We start from the raw sequence: 15993 nt of genomic DNA, 5'->3' as shown, positions 1-15993 counted from the left end.
ACTCGTCTAGCTGAAAACACTATCAATAATTCCCCCCACTCTTTATCTGTGCTTAAACCTAAACGTAGATTCCATGAACAAGGCTTCTTTCTTAGAACTGCACGCCTGTGGAATTGTCTTCTGTTTTTCTGCTTTCCAACTGACTATAATATGGCCGTCTTTAAGTCTTATGTAAACAAGTTCTTGGTAAGCCGTTCCTCTTAAGTTAACAAATTTACTGAATTTCCATTACTGACAATTACTATATTGTCCAATTAACTACTGTACGCTCTTTAACCCTTATCCTCGAATGGCCCCTGGACCTTGATAAGTGAGGATGCCTATGTAAAAAAAAAAAAAAAAAAAAAAAAAAATGGTCCCCCGTGAGTGCAGTGAACGAGGCATAAAAAAAATGACTAAGTTAAGCATTAGCATTAGCACCCACCCATCCGCCCTCCATTTAGTCCCAAAAGTCCCGAGGGGTCGTGAAAATGAACAAACGGTGCAGTTTTAGGCCTTAACATATGTAAATTTGAGTTCTGCACCATTGCAAAAAAGAAATGACTTGCCCCATCACTAATTATGGTTGTCACATTAACTACAATTAAATACATTAAGATATATATAATTATTTTGTATGTAGTTCTTTAAGACATGCAATTCATTTTAAAGGTTGAGAAACGCCGAGACGAACTTAATAGTCAGAAAAAAGTCATTTTAGCAATAAAGAATTAAAAAAGACAAATGTATTTAAAAAAATAAGATTTTATTTTCATATTCCTGAAAAACAAATGAAAAAAAAAGAATCCCCAAAAGATTCACTTGAACAGGACAAGCATACAAATAATGTTCTGAAAGAAATGTTGAACTGAATTATTTCCTTGTTGCTTATATTGTAAAAAGCAGAAAAAAATAAAATAATTGTAATTTCCCGTCAAACTTTTGTGCCCTCCAAAATGAAAATTTAAAAATTAGCGATGCCAGAATGAGAGAGATGAATAATATTTACAAAGTTATATAAAAAATAAAGAAAAATGTTTAAAAATTCCTGAAAATTCTCCAGTATCAATTCTGTGTGTGAATCTAGCTCAGACTTTATGGAAAAATTATTAAATTTAAACATTTTATTATTTGGGACACAGAAATCAAAGCTTGAAAAGAAATGTATTTTCCATTTACTTAAGGCAGAAGCAATTAGGAAATAAAAATTTCTGGACATGAAAAAACATGGAAATATTATTACATGTCAGATGGTATAACCCCCCCCCCCCCATCCCATTTGGTTTTATTATGCTGTAAACATGCGCGCACACACATTTCTACTTTTTTTTAAAAGTTAGAAACAATCATGCTTGCAAATATTCAATCATTTACACATATATACATACATGCACATTCACTCTATATATACATATATACACACATGGCAAATCCTGGTTATATTATATATAACACTTAAAAGAATTGCCTATTTTGAAGTACGTTTTTTTTTTGTTTTTTTTGTACCATAATCATAATTTCAGGTTTATTTGTAATCTTCAAATGGCTTCAGAATCAAATTTGAACTTTTTTTTTCTTTACCCACTTCTGGTTGCTTATCATGTACGCAGCTATCTATTCCAGCTAGTATTATTCTGAGACTTTTTTTTTTTTTTTTTAATTAGATTGAGATTGTATATTATTTGCATATCTATTTTTAATGTCTGTGTCAAATTAGATTCTCATAGTTGCTTCCCCTTGATTGATTTTTTTTTTTTTTTTTTTTTTTAAATTAGTAATGGCATATTTTAAAAAATAAAGCACTTAATTCCTTTAAGTACTATAAAGCACTGTCTAGAAAAACAAGTGCAAGTGAAAAACTCCAAGCTGGCCAAAAGGCGAATACTCATAGCCATCAATATATATATATACTCATTTGGTGCTGAAAGATTCATTAAACATTGAGCAATTCTGACAGAAGGAAGAAAATGAGAGTATAACAAAACAAAGACAAGATAAAAACGGTTAAAAAAAAAAAAGAAAAGTGCTTATCCACCCTACTCCATCTGTCATATGAAAAAACAAAAAAAAAAAATTTGTCTGATGTACATACACGTAATGGAAAGAAAATATCATATATCAAAAATCATGTAGTTTTATTTTTATAAACATAATCATTTTTAAATGAATTTCAGTTTTTTCCAACGACACCTGCCCCCTTATGTTAAAAATGACCTTTTGAAAGTTTGAATCATTTAGAATTATCTCCCTTGTTCTTTAGGATTGTTTTCAAGATGCTGTCTTGAGATCGTTGCTAGCAGTTTAATTTGATTTTCTTTTTTAAAAATTAGACTTCTTGATCAATTTACATGATTTTTGGTGTATGATATTTTCTTTTCATCACGGGTATGTACAACATAAAGAGTTTTCCTTATTTTTTTCTTTTCATGGGGTGAAATTCTGAACAAGTACACAAAAACAAAAAAGGTAAGACAAAGAAGAAAAAAAAATGCAACAATAATACACACATAAAAATATGAGTTTTGAAAAACATCTTTTCAATATTAAAAATAAGATTTGTTCTTGTGTATATTTATATATATATACAACTAAAACTAATATTTATCTTTATTTATGGTATCATACACACTTGATGATTATTAAAAAAAATAAAATTTTACTTTAAAATAGATGACATCATAAAGGATGAGTAGTAGCTTTTAGCAGTCACTATTCATCCTTGATAACGTCATTAATTTTCAAGGAAATCCAATAAATCTAAAACAGCCTTACTATGCTGAAGTATCCGTCTAGTCCAGGTAAGAAGGAATAACTTAAAGCTTTAAAAAATAACATTCTTTACATTATTTTGCATAATTCCACTTAGCAAAATACGTCTTTGTTTTTTCTTTTATTTTGTAACCCTTATAGAAATTTGGGAATGTTAGGCGCTGTATGTACTGCGCAAAGTCTTAGAAATTTCCAGGTTAGTACTGGCGGGCATGTTTAACTCAAGGTGGGGGTAGGGGAGATACATCCCTAAATCAAGATGGAAAGCAACGGGAAGCTACCATCTTTACATGTCTTCCCGAGATTACCATAGCAATACAATTTGGAGAGCTATAGTCGCTGATGTTGTTAAAATACCAGGGCCACTACATTCATAGAAATTTTTTTATAAAGACGATCGATTATAAAACCAACAGAGTTTTGAATTATTTATACAATTCTCATCTTAGTCTTATTTTCATGTTTAGCCGATGTAACCTCTGACCTATTTCAGATACATCTTTTTGAACTTGAGAAGCTTTATAGGACTTAAAAACTGAATCATATAATCCTTAAGCTTAAAAACTGTACTTGAAAGAAGGTTGGAGGTTATATCAATCTATGATATTATATTGCTGTAACTATGATTCGCTAACAATTACAAAAAACAAAAATTTTTTAAATGCAATACTAGGCCACCTAAAGAATCTATAACATTTATTTTTTGTAAATTTTTATTTTTTTTCATGGTTATCACATCTACCTTAGCATAGACAAATACTTCATCCAGTCTGCAAGTCTCTTCAACACTAACCGAGAAGATAACTCATTAAGTCTATTTATATATTCTAACTGTTATCATGATTATATTCTCACATTTTAGCAGCTATACTTTCTGGCCTTCTTCATGTGCATTTTATTATAGGCAATGATAACCTGACAGTCGGTAGTAACATAGCATTCACACTAAATCATAAAGTTATCTGCCAAGTGCACAAAGTCAATTATTATGAGACTTATAACATTTTGAAGTCATCATCACATTATATGATTAGTCGAGAGTTGATTTGTTAAGTTTATCGTATAAAATACAAGGAAAAAATTTGCCACTAGTTGCGATTCAAATTTTAATAAAGTTAGATAGTAATGATGAGACGATTCTAATATTTTGCCCCGCTTCTCTATAAATCTTGAAATATTTATATTTAGCTAGGGTTTTTTTTTTTGGGGGGGGGGGGGGGATTACTGTAAATACCCAATGTAACATGCGCATATATTTTCAGAAACGAAAAATACACTTGCGGGTAGGGGTGGTCTAAAAATTTTTTTAATTTACTGGTAGTTCAAAATATATAAATATTTATTAATTTGTCAGTAATCGTAATAGAAAATTAAGTTTTAAACACTAACAAAAATTAAACAAGATCATTTTTGGCATTGGAAAATAGGCACAAAATTTTCCAATTACAATTTTTCCGATTCAGATTCGCAACACTATTAGGTAGACATGTAAGAAATAGGTGCGCAGAAACTCTTTTTGGCTGTGAAGATCTTTCAAAAGGACTTAGTTAAGGAAGTGTTTATTTACCTTCCCTTCATGTTAAGCTAAAGATGTTTATTTACCTTCCCTTCATGTTAAGCTAAAGATGTTTATTAGCATTCTTCAGTAGAGGTGTCTCAAGCGATTAGCAGTAAACTAACCCATTCTCAGAGTAAAGCCTAGAAGGGTGGACCCCCTAGGATCAAACAAAACCATACCTCAGCATAACAGCAATATAACAGTATGGTATAAGTGCATTGACACACCAGTATCCGCTAGATCTCCAAAGATATCTCACTGCTGATGCAATTCTATCTGTATAAGGGCCAAGTCCATCTAAGGATGGAGTACTGTTGCAACATCTGGGCAGGAGCTCCTAGAAACAGCTTATCCTGCCTTGGCAGAGATCAAAATAGATTTTGTAGCCTAGTGGGGGATGCCCTTTTCTCTTCCCTGCAACCTCTTTCCCACAGAAGAGACGTTGTGAGCCTGTCTCTGCTTTATCATTATTTTCATGGGAAGTACTCGTCTGAGCACCAATCTATGCCCCCCACCCGACTTTCATGAAAAATATTTGTCTAGCTGAAACCATTATTAATAATTTCCCCTACTCTTTATCTGTGCCTAAACCGAAACGTAGATTCCATGAACAAAGTTTCTTTCTTAGAACTGCACGCTTGTGGAGCTCTGTTTCTTTTTTTCTTGCTTTCCAACTGACTACAATATGGTCATCTTCAAGTCCAACATGAACAAGTTCTTGATGAGCCATCCCCTTAAGTAATCCAAGTTTTCGCTACTAAGAATTACTACATTTTCCCATTGACTACTGTACACTCATCAACCCTTATCCTTGAGTGGCTTCTGGGCCTTGATAAGTGGTGACTCCTTTATAAAAAAAAAAAAAAAAAAAAAAAAAAAGTTACACAATGTTAAGCCTGGTCAGGACCATATAGGTGACCATTTGGTAATACCAGGTGCAGTATGTAGGAGGACTTTGACACCTCCCTACAAAAACCTAATGTCATCATCTCCTCTGACAGGAATGAGGGCTGCTTATAAATTTGATATTTCCTAGAAACTTCCCCAATTGGAGGAAGTTGGTTCAACACACTTAGAGTGAATGCCGGTTTTGGTTTTCGACAGCAACAAAACCATTATGGACTAACTTTCAAGAAAGCGTTAGGATAGTTAGCTAAAATGGATATCCAGTAAAAATCAAAATTGAATAAAATATATTTAAAATTAAAATCGTTGTTGTGGTCTGTTTGGATGTATATCAGCTAACCAAGGAAAAGATCAAGAAAACAGCTTTACCCCTGGCTCTCAAGAAATAGACCAGAGAATCTAGTGTCATGATCTAGGTAACATATGACAGCAACATTAACAGTACGGCATAAGCACGTTGACACATTAGTATCCCCAAAGTTAAGCAATATTAAGCCTGGTCAGTACCAGATGGGTTATAAATAATATTCCCAAAACACATCCATCTTTCATAGTCATTTATCTTATGTAAGTTCAAGTTACATAAGAAATATTACCGCATGAATGCAATTTATTTCTGCAGTTCTCCAATTATATTTGAGAAATCGATACTTATAGGAAAGACCAGGTGAGGGTTGTCAACATTCCATTGCAGAAGTTAAACAACTCAATTGCATTAGAAAACTACTTGCAACACCTGGTGTCTACATCGGTAACTCCTGAACCTCTGCCTGCTTCAGCTAAAGAGACAACATAACGTGGTGGAAATATGAGGGCGTAACATGTGGAGGATGATTAACTTACATCTTTTTAAAACATTGCTTTTATTTAGCAGGCCACACGTGAGCGAGTAAGAGAGGGGGAGACTAAAATATTTGTTAATGAACAGTATCACAGTTTTTGCAATTTTTTGTATTGGGATGATAATTAAGAAGTTTATTGGACACGAAATGAGAACAGTGTATTCCCTTCAGATTGAAGAAACTCTCCAAGAATTTAGTTACGAAAATTAAACATTTTTAGTTATAGTCAAGATTGTCTACACTTTTTTTTTACTTCCTATTTCTACTCCATAGATGGGACGATGATAATAAACAAGATTTGGTCCCTTCTGATTAATGACTTCTCTTCTCAAGTAACATGAAAGCCCCCTCCCCCCCTCATGTTAAGAACGGCTTTCTTCTGTTTGATCATGTCTAATTAACCAGCCAAATTAACAGCAGAAACCAGAAGTAATAAAGAACAATTATGACTATAAGCACTATTTTTTTTTTTAGTTACATAATGTCCTAAGATATCTTGCAAGTTGACAAAGCTCTCCTGAAGACTAACCCAGTCTAATAATATCAAACCAGCAATAACACTGGTATTAAGTATACTATTTTATTTGCTCTTTTTCAGATTCATTTTTTTTTTCTTTTGATGTTGATTTCTTAACATTCCATTTTCTTTTTACGACTCTGCATCACATGTATTTCATATTCTATGCCAATACCCATATTGTCAGTGCTGGTTTAGTATCCTTAGAGGTATTCATGAAAAATAGTGAAAACTTATAGATTATATTTGAACAATATGTAACTATCAGGATGTGATTTCTATGCATAAATAACTTAGATATCGATTACGAAGACTGGACGTTTGAAGAAGGCCTAACAGTACAGTGGATTAGATGTAATTAATAAACGCATCATGATGGAGATAATAATTCAAAAACTATAAATAATAACAATAATGATATCTACGCTCAAAAATATCAAGAAATGCTTATACAGACAGATGAAAATCACATTCCAAATAAAAACTATTTAATATAATTAAGTATCAGATAAAAATAAAGCATCATCACCAAAAATTAGGAAAAAATTATCAAGTCGCAATTTAATTAAAAGTAAAAATCTATTTTATCTTAAATTGCAGTTTTGTCATATTAAGTAGTTTAGAAGCGTTATTTGAAAACGGGAAATAATTCAGTCAGTTATTTCAGCAAATTTCTCTTAAAATGGACAACTTATGCAAAATATATTTACTTTTAATTTAACTTCTGCTTGATAGTTTCTTCGAATTTTTGGTAATGACACATTTTTTTTTTTTTTAAATTTCTCCTTTCGGAAGAAGCCAGTACAACCCGCCTAGGGTGAGTGCCATTTTGATACAGTACAGTATGGTATACTTTGTTTTTATCTGATATGTAAGTATATCAAGTTTTTATTTGGAATGCAATTTTAATCTGCCTTTATCTGTATAAGCACCTATCAAGACATATCGATCAAACCTAAGCCCGTTCCCCCCTTAATATACGGCAAGCAGAAAACGAATAGAAAAGAAATAAATAGGTAAAATATAATCTAATACTTGAAAAACGATTTTTTGTTTTTTTTTTTTAAAAAGAAAGAAGATATTCCTTTAATAAAGAACATTAAAAAAAAAAAAATCATACAATGCTAGCTGTAAAGTTGAGTCAGAAAAAGATGGTGGCCAAATCGTGACACACATTTTTTAGTGTCTGTTTCTTTTTTATTGAGGGGTATGAGGTTGCGTAGTTTTTTTTATCACTGGATTAGAAAAAAAGGAAAATTATTCCGTTTTTCATTTAGAGAGAGAAGGCAGGAAGACATGGGAGGAGGGAAAAGGGCTTTGCGTCTTTTTCCTAGTTTCTGTAAAAAAAAATAAATGGGATGGGGATTATATTTTGTTTGTTATACATATAGAAAGAGAAAAAATAAGAGATAATGAGAAAGAAAAAATGAGAGAGAGAGAGAGAACAAGGAAGAGATAGGATTAAGCAGAAAGAGAAAAAGGGGTTGGAATTGAAGACTTGTACAAATGTTTGAACAATTCAAACTTTCTTTTTTTTTTTTAATTGGTTATTTTCTGTGGGTGAGGGATGCTGATTAAAGACGTTATCTTTCACTCATCCATAACGTTCTTTGTCTTTCTTTACTTCTGCTTGTCTCTTCAAAATGGCTGCATTCATCTCCTGAATCCGTAAGATCTTTTGATCTAACTCAGTTTCTTTTCTTTTGATAAAACCTTCAAGAGAAAAAAAAGAAAAGAGCACATTAATTTCCAGATTAGCCAGATTTTTGCACTTCTGATACAATAAAAAGATAAAATAAATCTGTCAATATGAATTAAAAATGAATTTGTAGAAAAACCCAAAACTCAACGTTTCATCCATAGCTTTGGAAGCTTTACAAAAAAGCTAAAAGTAGCACATAAGTAATTTTGGAGAATATATATAGTATTTCTGTTTTGCGGATATATCCTTTCACATTTTGTATCAGTTTATCACAAATTTAAACCATTATTATGATTATTAACAATGTATAATAAAAGGTTGGGGTATTTTCTATAACAGTGTTCTGAGTCGGTAGGGTTCAAGGAAGAGTCTCCAATCTAATAAGTCTCGCTTTGTCAACTAAGCTCCAACCTCTGTCCCATCACCGCAATGTTGCATCCTTGTGCCTATTTTATCAGCATTTTAATGGAATGTTCTCTGATGAACTCATTGCACTTGTGCCTCCTTGATGTACAAACCCGCTTAGCAACAAAATCACACCCCTTCACTTTTGAGGTCCCTAAATGCCAGAAAGTCTTCTACTCTAATAGTTTCTTCTTGAACAGCTAAACTTTGGAATTTCCTTCATGTTATCTGGTTCCATGACTGTTTGATATGCAGAAATTTAAATGTAATGTAAACTAACATCTTATTCATCTTCCTTAAGCAAGGTCCCAAATAGTAACCCCCTATGTCCAAGTGGTGATGTGTCTTATTTGGGATGAACGAGAGTATATATATATATATATATATATATATATATATATATATAAAAAAATGCAAGTACTTGTACCATTTAACTCATAAATTGGAAGAATGGGGAGATTCATACCTTTCCAAAGGTTTATTAGTTATGTTCAATAGATTTGGTACCCAGGAAATGCCCAGTCAGTCGACTAGAATACAATCTACGTTTAAAGTTATGTCCTATCTGTAGACTTTAAGAAAACTAATTTCACGATTTCTTTGTGTAAATAGTAAACATAAATTAAAATTTACCTTTCTTCTTTCCACCTGTATTTTCTGCATGATTTTCAGGTGATCCCATCCATCGCGGAGCAGATAATCTGTCTTCCAACTTTTTGGCAGGATACACTTCATCTAAAAAAGAGAATTAGATTACCTTAAAGAAATCATTCCTGAATTTAACCATGGACGAATTTGAGAAACTTCAGTTCACATTAGATATTGTTAAAAGAAAACGTGTCTAATAAAGAATATTCCCCCAAAAGCTGACTTTAATTCGCTGGCGCTAAAGAAACGTTTGCAGATGAAAGTTAAAAAACAAACAAATGCAACATAGCATGGACGGCTATATGCAAATGCATTCAAAATAATGTCACTGGTAAAGAAAAAAAAGGAGAAAGAGGACGAGTACGAGAGACGTGAAGAAGGTTCGAAATCACATTAGAGTCGTGAATAATGTTTGAGATCACGTGGGTGATGTTACAGCCGCAAACATGAGGAAACAAATGTCATTGTTACAAAAAAACAAAAAAAAATTTAAGTTCTTTTCTATTCTTTGCTTTGCAACTGAAAACTACAACGTGTTGGTTTCTCAACAACGTTACACAAGGCAAAGACTGAAAAAGTACATATTTTGATTATAACAATTATGGAGACTGGAACTAACAGCTAGAGCAAAACACCTGACAGAGATAAAAATACAGAGAAGCATTTTTCAGGGAGACTATCATGACTATTTTTTTTTTATCATAGTCATGATGCTGCTCAGCAACACACAGGAGATGCAATGCCAGACACAAATTCACAAATACAAAAGAAAAAAAGCTAAACCATCTCACGTATATCCTCGGTTAACAGCTTCGGTGACCATGTCTCTCCAAATTGTAAAGCCATGGTAATCTCAGGAAGGCAAGTAAAGACAATAGTTTCCCCTGTTGCTTTCCATATTGATTCAAAGGTGCATCTCCTCCAGTGAGTTAAATGCGCCCCCAGATACCAACCTAGGATTTTCTATGATTTGGCACGGTACATACAGTGTCTAGCATTCCCAAATGGTCACCCATCTGGTACTGGCCAGGCTCATTATTGCTTAATATAGGTGATCTGGCAAGAACTAGTGTGTCAAGACGATTGTGCCATACACATATATGGACAATCTTAAAATATTTCCGAAAAAACAAAAAGGAACTAGAGATTTTTTAGTGCATCAGAATGAAATTCAAAATAAAAAAGGATACACTTCTTGAAATAAATAGAAAAAAGGATAAAGGGTAGGGAACTGCTAAACCAAGAAGTACCGAGAGTTCTTTGCGAACATGATACTTAAATATCTAAGAGTTCTGGAAGAGAATGCCATCAAATCCGCAGTAATTAATGAGATTAGACAAGCATTTAAGAAGAACAAGAACATTTCTTGAAACCGAATTATACAATAGAAACATAATAAAAGGAATAAATATCTGAACAGTAGCACTACTATAATATTTTAGACACTTCATAGGCTAGACAAACAGAATAAATTATGCCTCTAGATAAAAAAAAAACTAAGAAACTAAAGACTATGCACAACTAAATGTGAGAAGAGAAAACTATGTGAATGGTAAAAAAAAACAAAAACAAAAAAAATAAATAAAAAAAAACTAAAAAAGTGCATAACCTAAAGTACAGAAAGATTGATTAGCGCTACAAAAAAAGCACCATCAAAATGAACAATATAAAGAGTTGTGTAACAGAGGAACAAGAAAATCAAAGCGGGAATAAAAACAATTTGGCCAAAATGAAAACTTTTAAAATCATTTGTGCACATAGTTTGACAAATACATTTGTCTGAATTAATAATAAAAAAAAAACATTTTAAGCAGTTAGATGCATTTCTCTTGTAGGTTTTGTAAATACTTCAAGAGATTAGATAGGCCTACAAAACTTAATACACTTGGTTTTTATCTGTTCAAGTACTCCCTTATACTAGAAGGATGATTAAAGTTGATCAGATTCTTTCTTCAAGTTCACCAATACCAGGAAAGGACCATAACACGCTTTAGCACTTATGCAGAACACGAACCGCGCTGGAACATCGGTGTTATGTAGAAATCCATTCTTTACTGTTCTGTATCTTCATCGTTAATAAACTAACGCACCGCAAAAATTGGATCCAACTTGAAAAATTAAATTTAAAAAAAAAAAAAAAAAATGTAGGATATAACGGGACAACTTACCAGAGTATAGCTGCCCAGGGGATGGAGAGGTGGGGTGCAAATGACAATGATCTTCTAATTTCCAAAACGAACGATTGCTTTCTAGCTATGCTAACAGATTGCAGTTCTTTTATTTCTTTTTTTATGGCAGCTTCAAATAACCAAAAGTTTTAGACCAATCAGAAAAAAGGTTAATTATTCTATTTTTTTTTTTTTTTATTCTTTAAAGTTTATTATCATTTATATATAGATACATTTTTATTTGTAGTTTATATCTAATAAAAAATATCAGAAATATGACACCACACTCTGAAGTTATCAAATTTGCTGTTTTTATCCACCATGAATGTATAAAAAGCTAGATTTTTTCTTCAATAAAAAGTTTGAGCCAAAGTCCACAACATAGCTTTACCAGCTTTTCTCGCCGCTCTGCCAAGCAAATCTAAAATAATATGTCTCCATTCATACTGACCTTAATGCACACACATACACACAACGTATTTCACACTGTCGTTTGATTGAAAACAAATATATAAATTTAGTTATTTAAATGCTCCTAACATTTCTCACTGAAATTTTTCACTACAATGAAAACAAATGAATGAATACTCATAATCAAATGTAATTTTTGTAATCAAGTGATTGAGTTTTAACTGATTTTTTAGACACATGGATAATCCACAGCATTTAAATTATCGATTCATACTTCCTCGATATCTCAGCTAATGAATCCCACTTGTTCTCCAAGGAGTTTAAAAAAAATGAACAAACATTCTGTTTTCCTATCTATATAAATTTCCATTTCAAACATATATAAAATCTCTTTTGTGAACTTATATTTTTGAACTCATTATTTTGTTTATATTTATCATATAACATTCATCTCATTTTCTCACATTTGAGTATTACCTAAAATATTTTTGCCTTAAAAATGTTGCTCTAAAACTGGCCATCCCAAAAAAACTCATGATGTATGAAAACACATGGATATGGCTAAGAAAAGGATACTTGAAGTGAGGAACAGAATTGCTACTGACAACTGCACAAATTGATGCAATTAGAACAAACTACATAAAAGCCGTGATAGACAAGACTTAGGCAAACAATAAATGTAGACTGTAGACAGAGATGAAACAATGGAATAAATGAATAAAGCAAACTAGTTCAAAAGGAATACAAATACAGACTACCATTCTCATCTTCATTTTCACAACGTTTCAGTTGATGTAAGCTCTGACCTTCTTCAGGTGTATTTTCTTGAACTCGGGTCTGCAAGAACCCATGACGCAATTGGAAAAATCAACTGTAAAAGTGATATTCTCCTGAAGGTTAAAAGGTTCAATTCTCAGTGTGGGTGACCGAAAAATACAACTGTGAATTACTTAGGACCTCTATCCATTCACGGCTGATGGAACGAGAGCATGCTACCCCCATGAAGTAAATTAAGGCTGTTTGAAATTCTGCTCAAATTCCCGAGTTTGATAAGATATACCTGAAGAAGGATGTAGGTTACATCGACTGAAACCTGTGAAAAATAACACTCAAGATAAGAACAGTAGTGTGAAGAATTTAAATAACACAAATAACCAATCCTCATCTAAAAAATTCAGAAACCTAATGACTGTGTCCGTTAAGAACTATGCAAATGTTTGTACTTTGAACATGCTGAAAAATGATAGATATACAAAGACTGTTTTCAGAACTTTTTGGGGTATTGGAATCGATATTTAAAAACATTTGTATTTTATTTTCTGATGCCAAAATATGTATAAATCACAAGTGTATTTTGACATTTGCAAAAATATATGCACATCTTACCTAGGTTTTTATAGTAATCTGAAAATTGAAATTAAAAAATAAACACCTTAATAGCTAAATATTTAGAGATTTTAAAAGAATCGGAATTGGTAATTGTATCCCAATAAGGAATTTAGAAGAGAATCTGTAATTGTATTGGGAAAAATATTGGAATAATTCCATTACAGTAATAGAAAATGAACATGATAAAATTCTCTGGGATATAGAATTTAAAATGGACAAAATCAGTCAAGCAAAATGACCAGCTTCTCAACTAAAATTATGAACCTCAATGCCAGCATGACCCCAGAACGGGGATAGATAAGTGACCAACAATCGTCAATAACCGCTATCCGAATCAAAAACTTGTCTTTGTTATATCTAAAAATTGAATGTAGATCTCTGCAAAACAATGATACCAAATTTATTTCATTTTTTTATGAATATCACTCCAGACAAGGTATGAAGCCAATTGATGTAAAGAGCTGAAAACACTTCAAAGTAAAAAAAACAAAAAAACTAGTCAATGATAAATGTTATAGGGACAGATTCCAATCCAGAAAACAGTAATTTTTTTCCCCTTTGTCAGAAACATGGCTCATAGAATGAGAGGACGAAAGAACAAAATAAAGAGAAGCAAGACTTACAAAGTTGTCAAAAGTAGACCCAAGGTTCATTTTGGCAGATTATGACCGTTTAAAGTTTGTTGGATATTAGAAGATTTGCTGTCTTGTATAGTAGTGGTCCAGAAGTCAAATTTCAGTGTATAAGTAAAACTGCAAGCTTTGAACATGTGAAAAATCTTTACAAATGTATTGTCATTTTATGGCAGATGAGAATCATAACAGAAACAATAATTATTAGATGAAATCAGCTTAAACATTGGGAAAAATCCCATTACTTCTCAAGAAAAAAAGAAAAAAAAAATGATACAGAAGTGAAGCTTTGCTCATAGAAGAGATTTTAACACCTTGAATCTTCTTACTATGATTCATAACACATCAGGGATCAAGTGAGATTTCTCTTTTAATAGTAAACCAACAAAAAGACTCAGATTTGGACCAGGTAAAAACAGACGGAAGCACAATTTGATAATAAGGCAAACAATTCACTCACTGGAAACTTGGGAAGTTTTTGTGCGAAAGGCAACTATATTAATCCTAACTTATTGATAAGGGGCCCCCTTTTTTAAGCTGTGATGGTTTTATATGCATAGAAACACACAATATCATGCACACTAAGTTGAAAAAACACCAACATTTAAAAAAAAAGTGCCTGTTACTGAAAATAGTAACCTAACTGTAAATCAATAAAAAAAAAAAAAAAGAAATGAATGATATATAAAAAATGATATAAAATGATATATAAAAAATGATATAAAATGATATAAAAAAATGATATAAAATGATATAAAAAAATGATATATAAAATGATATATAAAAAATGATATAAAATGATATAAAAAAATGATATATAAAAAATGATATAAAATGATATAAAAAATGATATATAAAATGATATAAAAAATGATATAAAAAATGATATAAAAAAATGATATAAAAAAATGATATATAAAAATGATATATAAAATGATATAAAAAAATGATATATAAAATGATATAAAAAAATGATATAAAAAATGATATAAAAAATGATATATAAAATGATATATAAAATGATATAAAAAATGATATAAAAAATGATATATAAAATGATATAAAAAATGATATATAAAATGATATAAAAAATGATATATAAAATGATAAAAAAAATGATATATAAAATGATATATAAAAGGATATATAAAATGATATAAAAAATGATATATAAAATGATATAAAAAATGATATATAAAATGATATAAAAAATGATATATAAAATGATATAAAAAATGATATATAAAATGATATAAAAAATGATATAAAATGATATAAAAAATGATATAAAATGATATAAAAAAAATGATATATAAAATGATATATATAAAATGATATAAAAAAATGATATATAAAATGATATATAAAAAATGATATAAAATGATATAAAAAAATGATATAAAAAAAGATATAAAAAATGATATAAAAAATGATATAAAAAAATGATATATAAAATGATATATAAAATGATATAAAAAAATGATATAAAAAATGATATATAAAATGATATATAAAATGATATAAAAAATGATATAAAAAATGATATAAAAAATGATATAAAAAATGATATAAAAAATGATATATAAAATGATATAAAAAATGATATATAAAATGATATATAAAATGATATAAAAAATGATATAAAAAATGATATATAAAATGATATAAAAAATGATATATAAAATGATATAAAAAATGATATATAAAATGATATATAAAATGATATAAAAAATGATATATAAAATGATATAAAAAATGATATATAAAATGATATATAAAATGATATAAAAAATGATATAAAAAATGATATATAAAATGATATATAAAATGATATATAAAATGATATAAAAAATGATATATAAAATGATATAAAAAATGATATATAAAATGATATAAAATATGATATATAAAATGATATATAAAATGATATATAAAATGATATATAAAATGATATATAAAATGATATATAAAATGATATATAAAATGATATATAAAATGATATAAAAAAATGATATAAAAAATGATATAAAAAAATGATATATAAAATGATATATAAAATGATATATA

General features: G+C 30.0%; 2 protein-coding genes across 6 annotated transcripts in view; one reads left to right on the top strand and one right to left on the bottom strand.

The window, feature by feature from the left end:
- Window positions 1-726: 726 nt before the first annotated feature.
- Window positions 727-15993, bottom strand: part of LOC145284470 (uncharacterized) — a 42728-nt gene continuing 27461 nt past the window's right edge. For 2 of the 3 annotated variants that reach the window (XM_080133311.1, XM_080133310.1), the window contains 2 exons: window positions 9312-9413; window positions 727-8284 (listed from right to left, as the gene is read on the bottom strand). In XM_080133311.1, coding sequence (XP_079989437.1) covers window positions 8166-8284; window positions 9312-9413 — 221 coding nt within the window. In that variant the 3' untranslated portion in view covers window positions 727-8165. The remainder of the gene's footprint in view (window positions 8285-9311; window positions 9414-15993) is intronic. The other variant, XR_013868841.1, reaches the window with a different exon arrangement.
- LOC145284468 (maternal embryonic leucine zipper kinase-like) overlaps window positions 2698-15993 on the top strand; it is a 303478-nt gene continuing 290182 nt past the window's right edge. Inside the window, exons 1-2 of one of the 3 annotated variants that reach the window (XM_080133307.1) lie at window positions 2715-2777; window positions 7367-7442. The gene's annotated coding sequence lies outside the window, so the exon portion shown is untranslated. Of the gene's footprint in view, window positions 2778-7366; window positions 7443-15993 lie in introns of those variants that run through there. The other 2 variants (XM_080133306.1, XM_080133308.1) reach the window with 2 other exon arrangements.

Source organism: Euprymna scolopes, chromosome 9 (assembly GCF_053919585.1).
Source record: "Euprymna scolopes isolate OS-2025 chromosome 9, ASM5391958v1, whole genome shotgun sequence".
NCBI classification, from domain to species: domain Eukaryota; kingdom Metazoa; phylum Mollusca; class Cephalopoda; order Sepiida; family Sepiolidae; genus Euprymna; species Euprymna scolopes.
The sequence above is the reverse complement of the archived record's forward strand: the minus strand, read 5'-3'. Positions and strand labels throughout refer to the sequence as shown.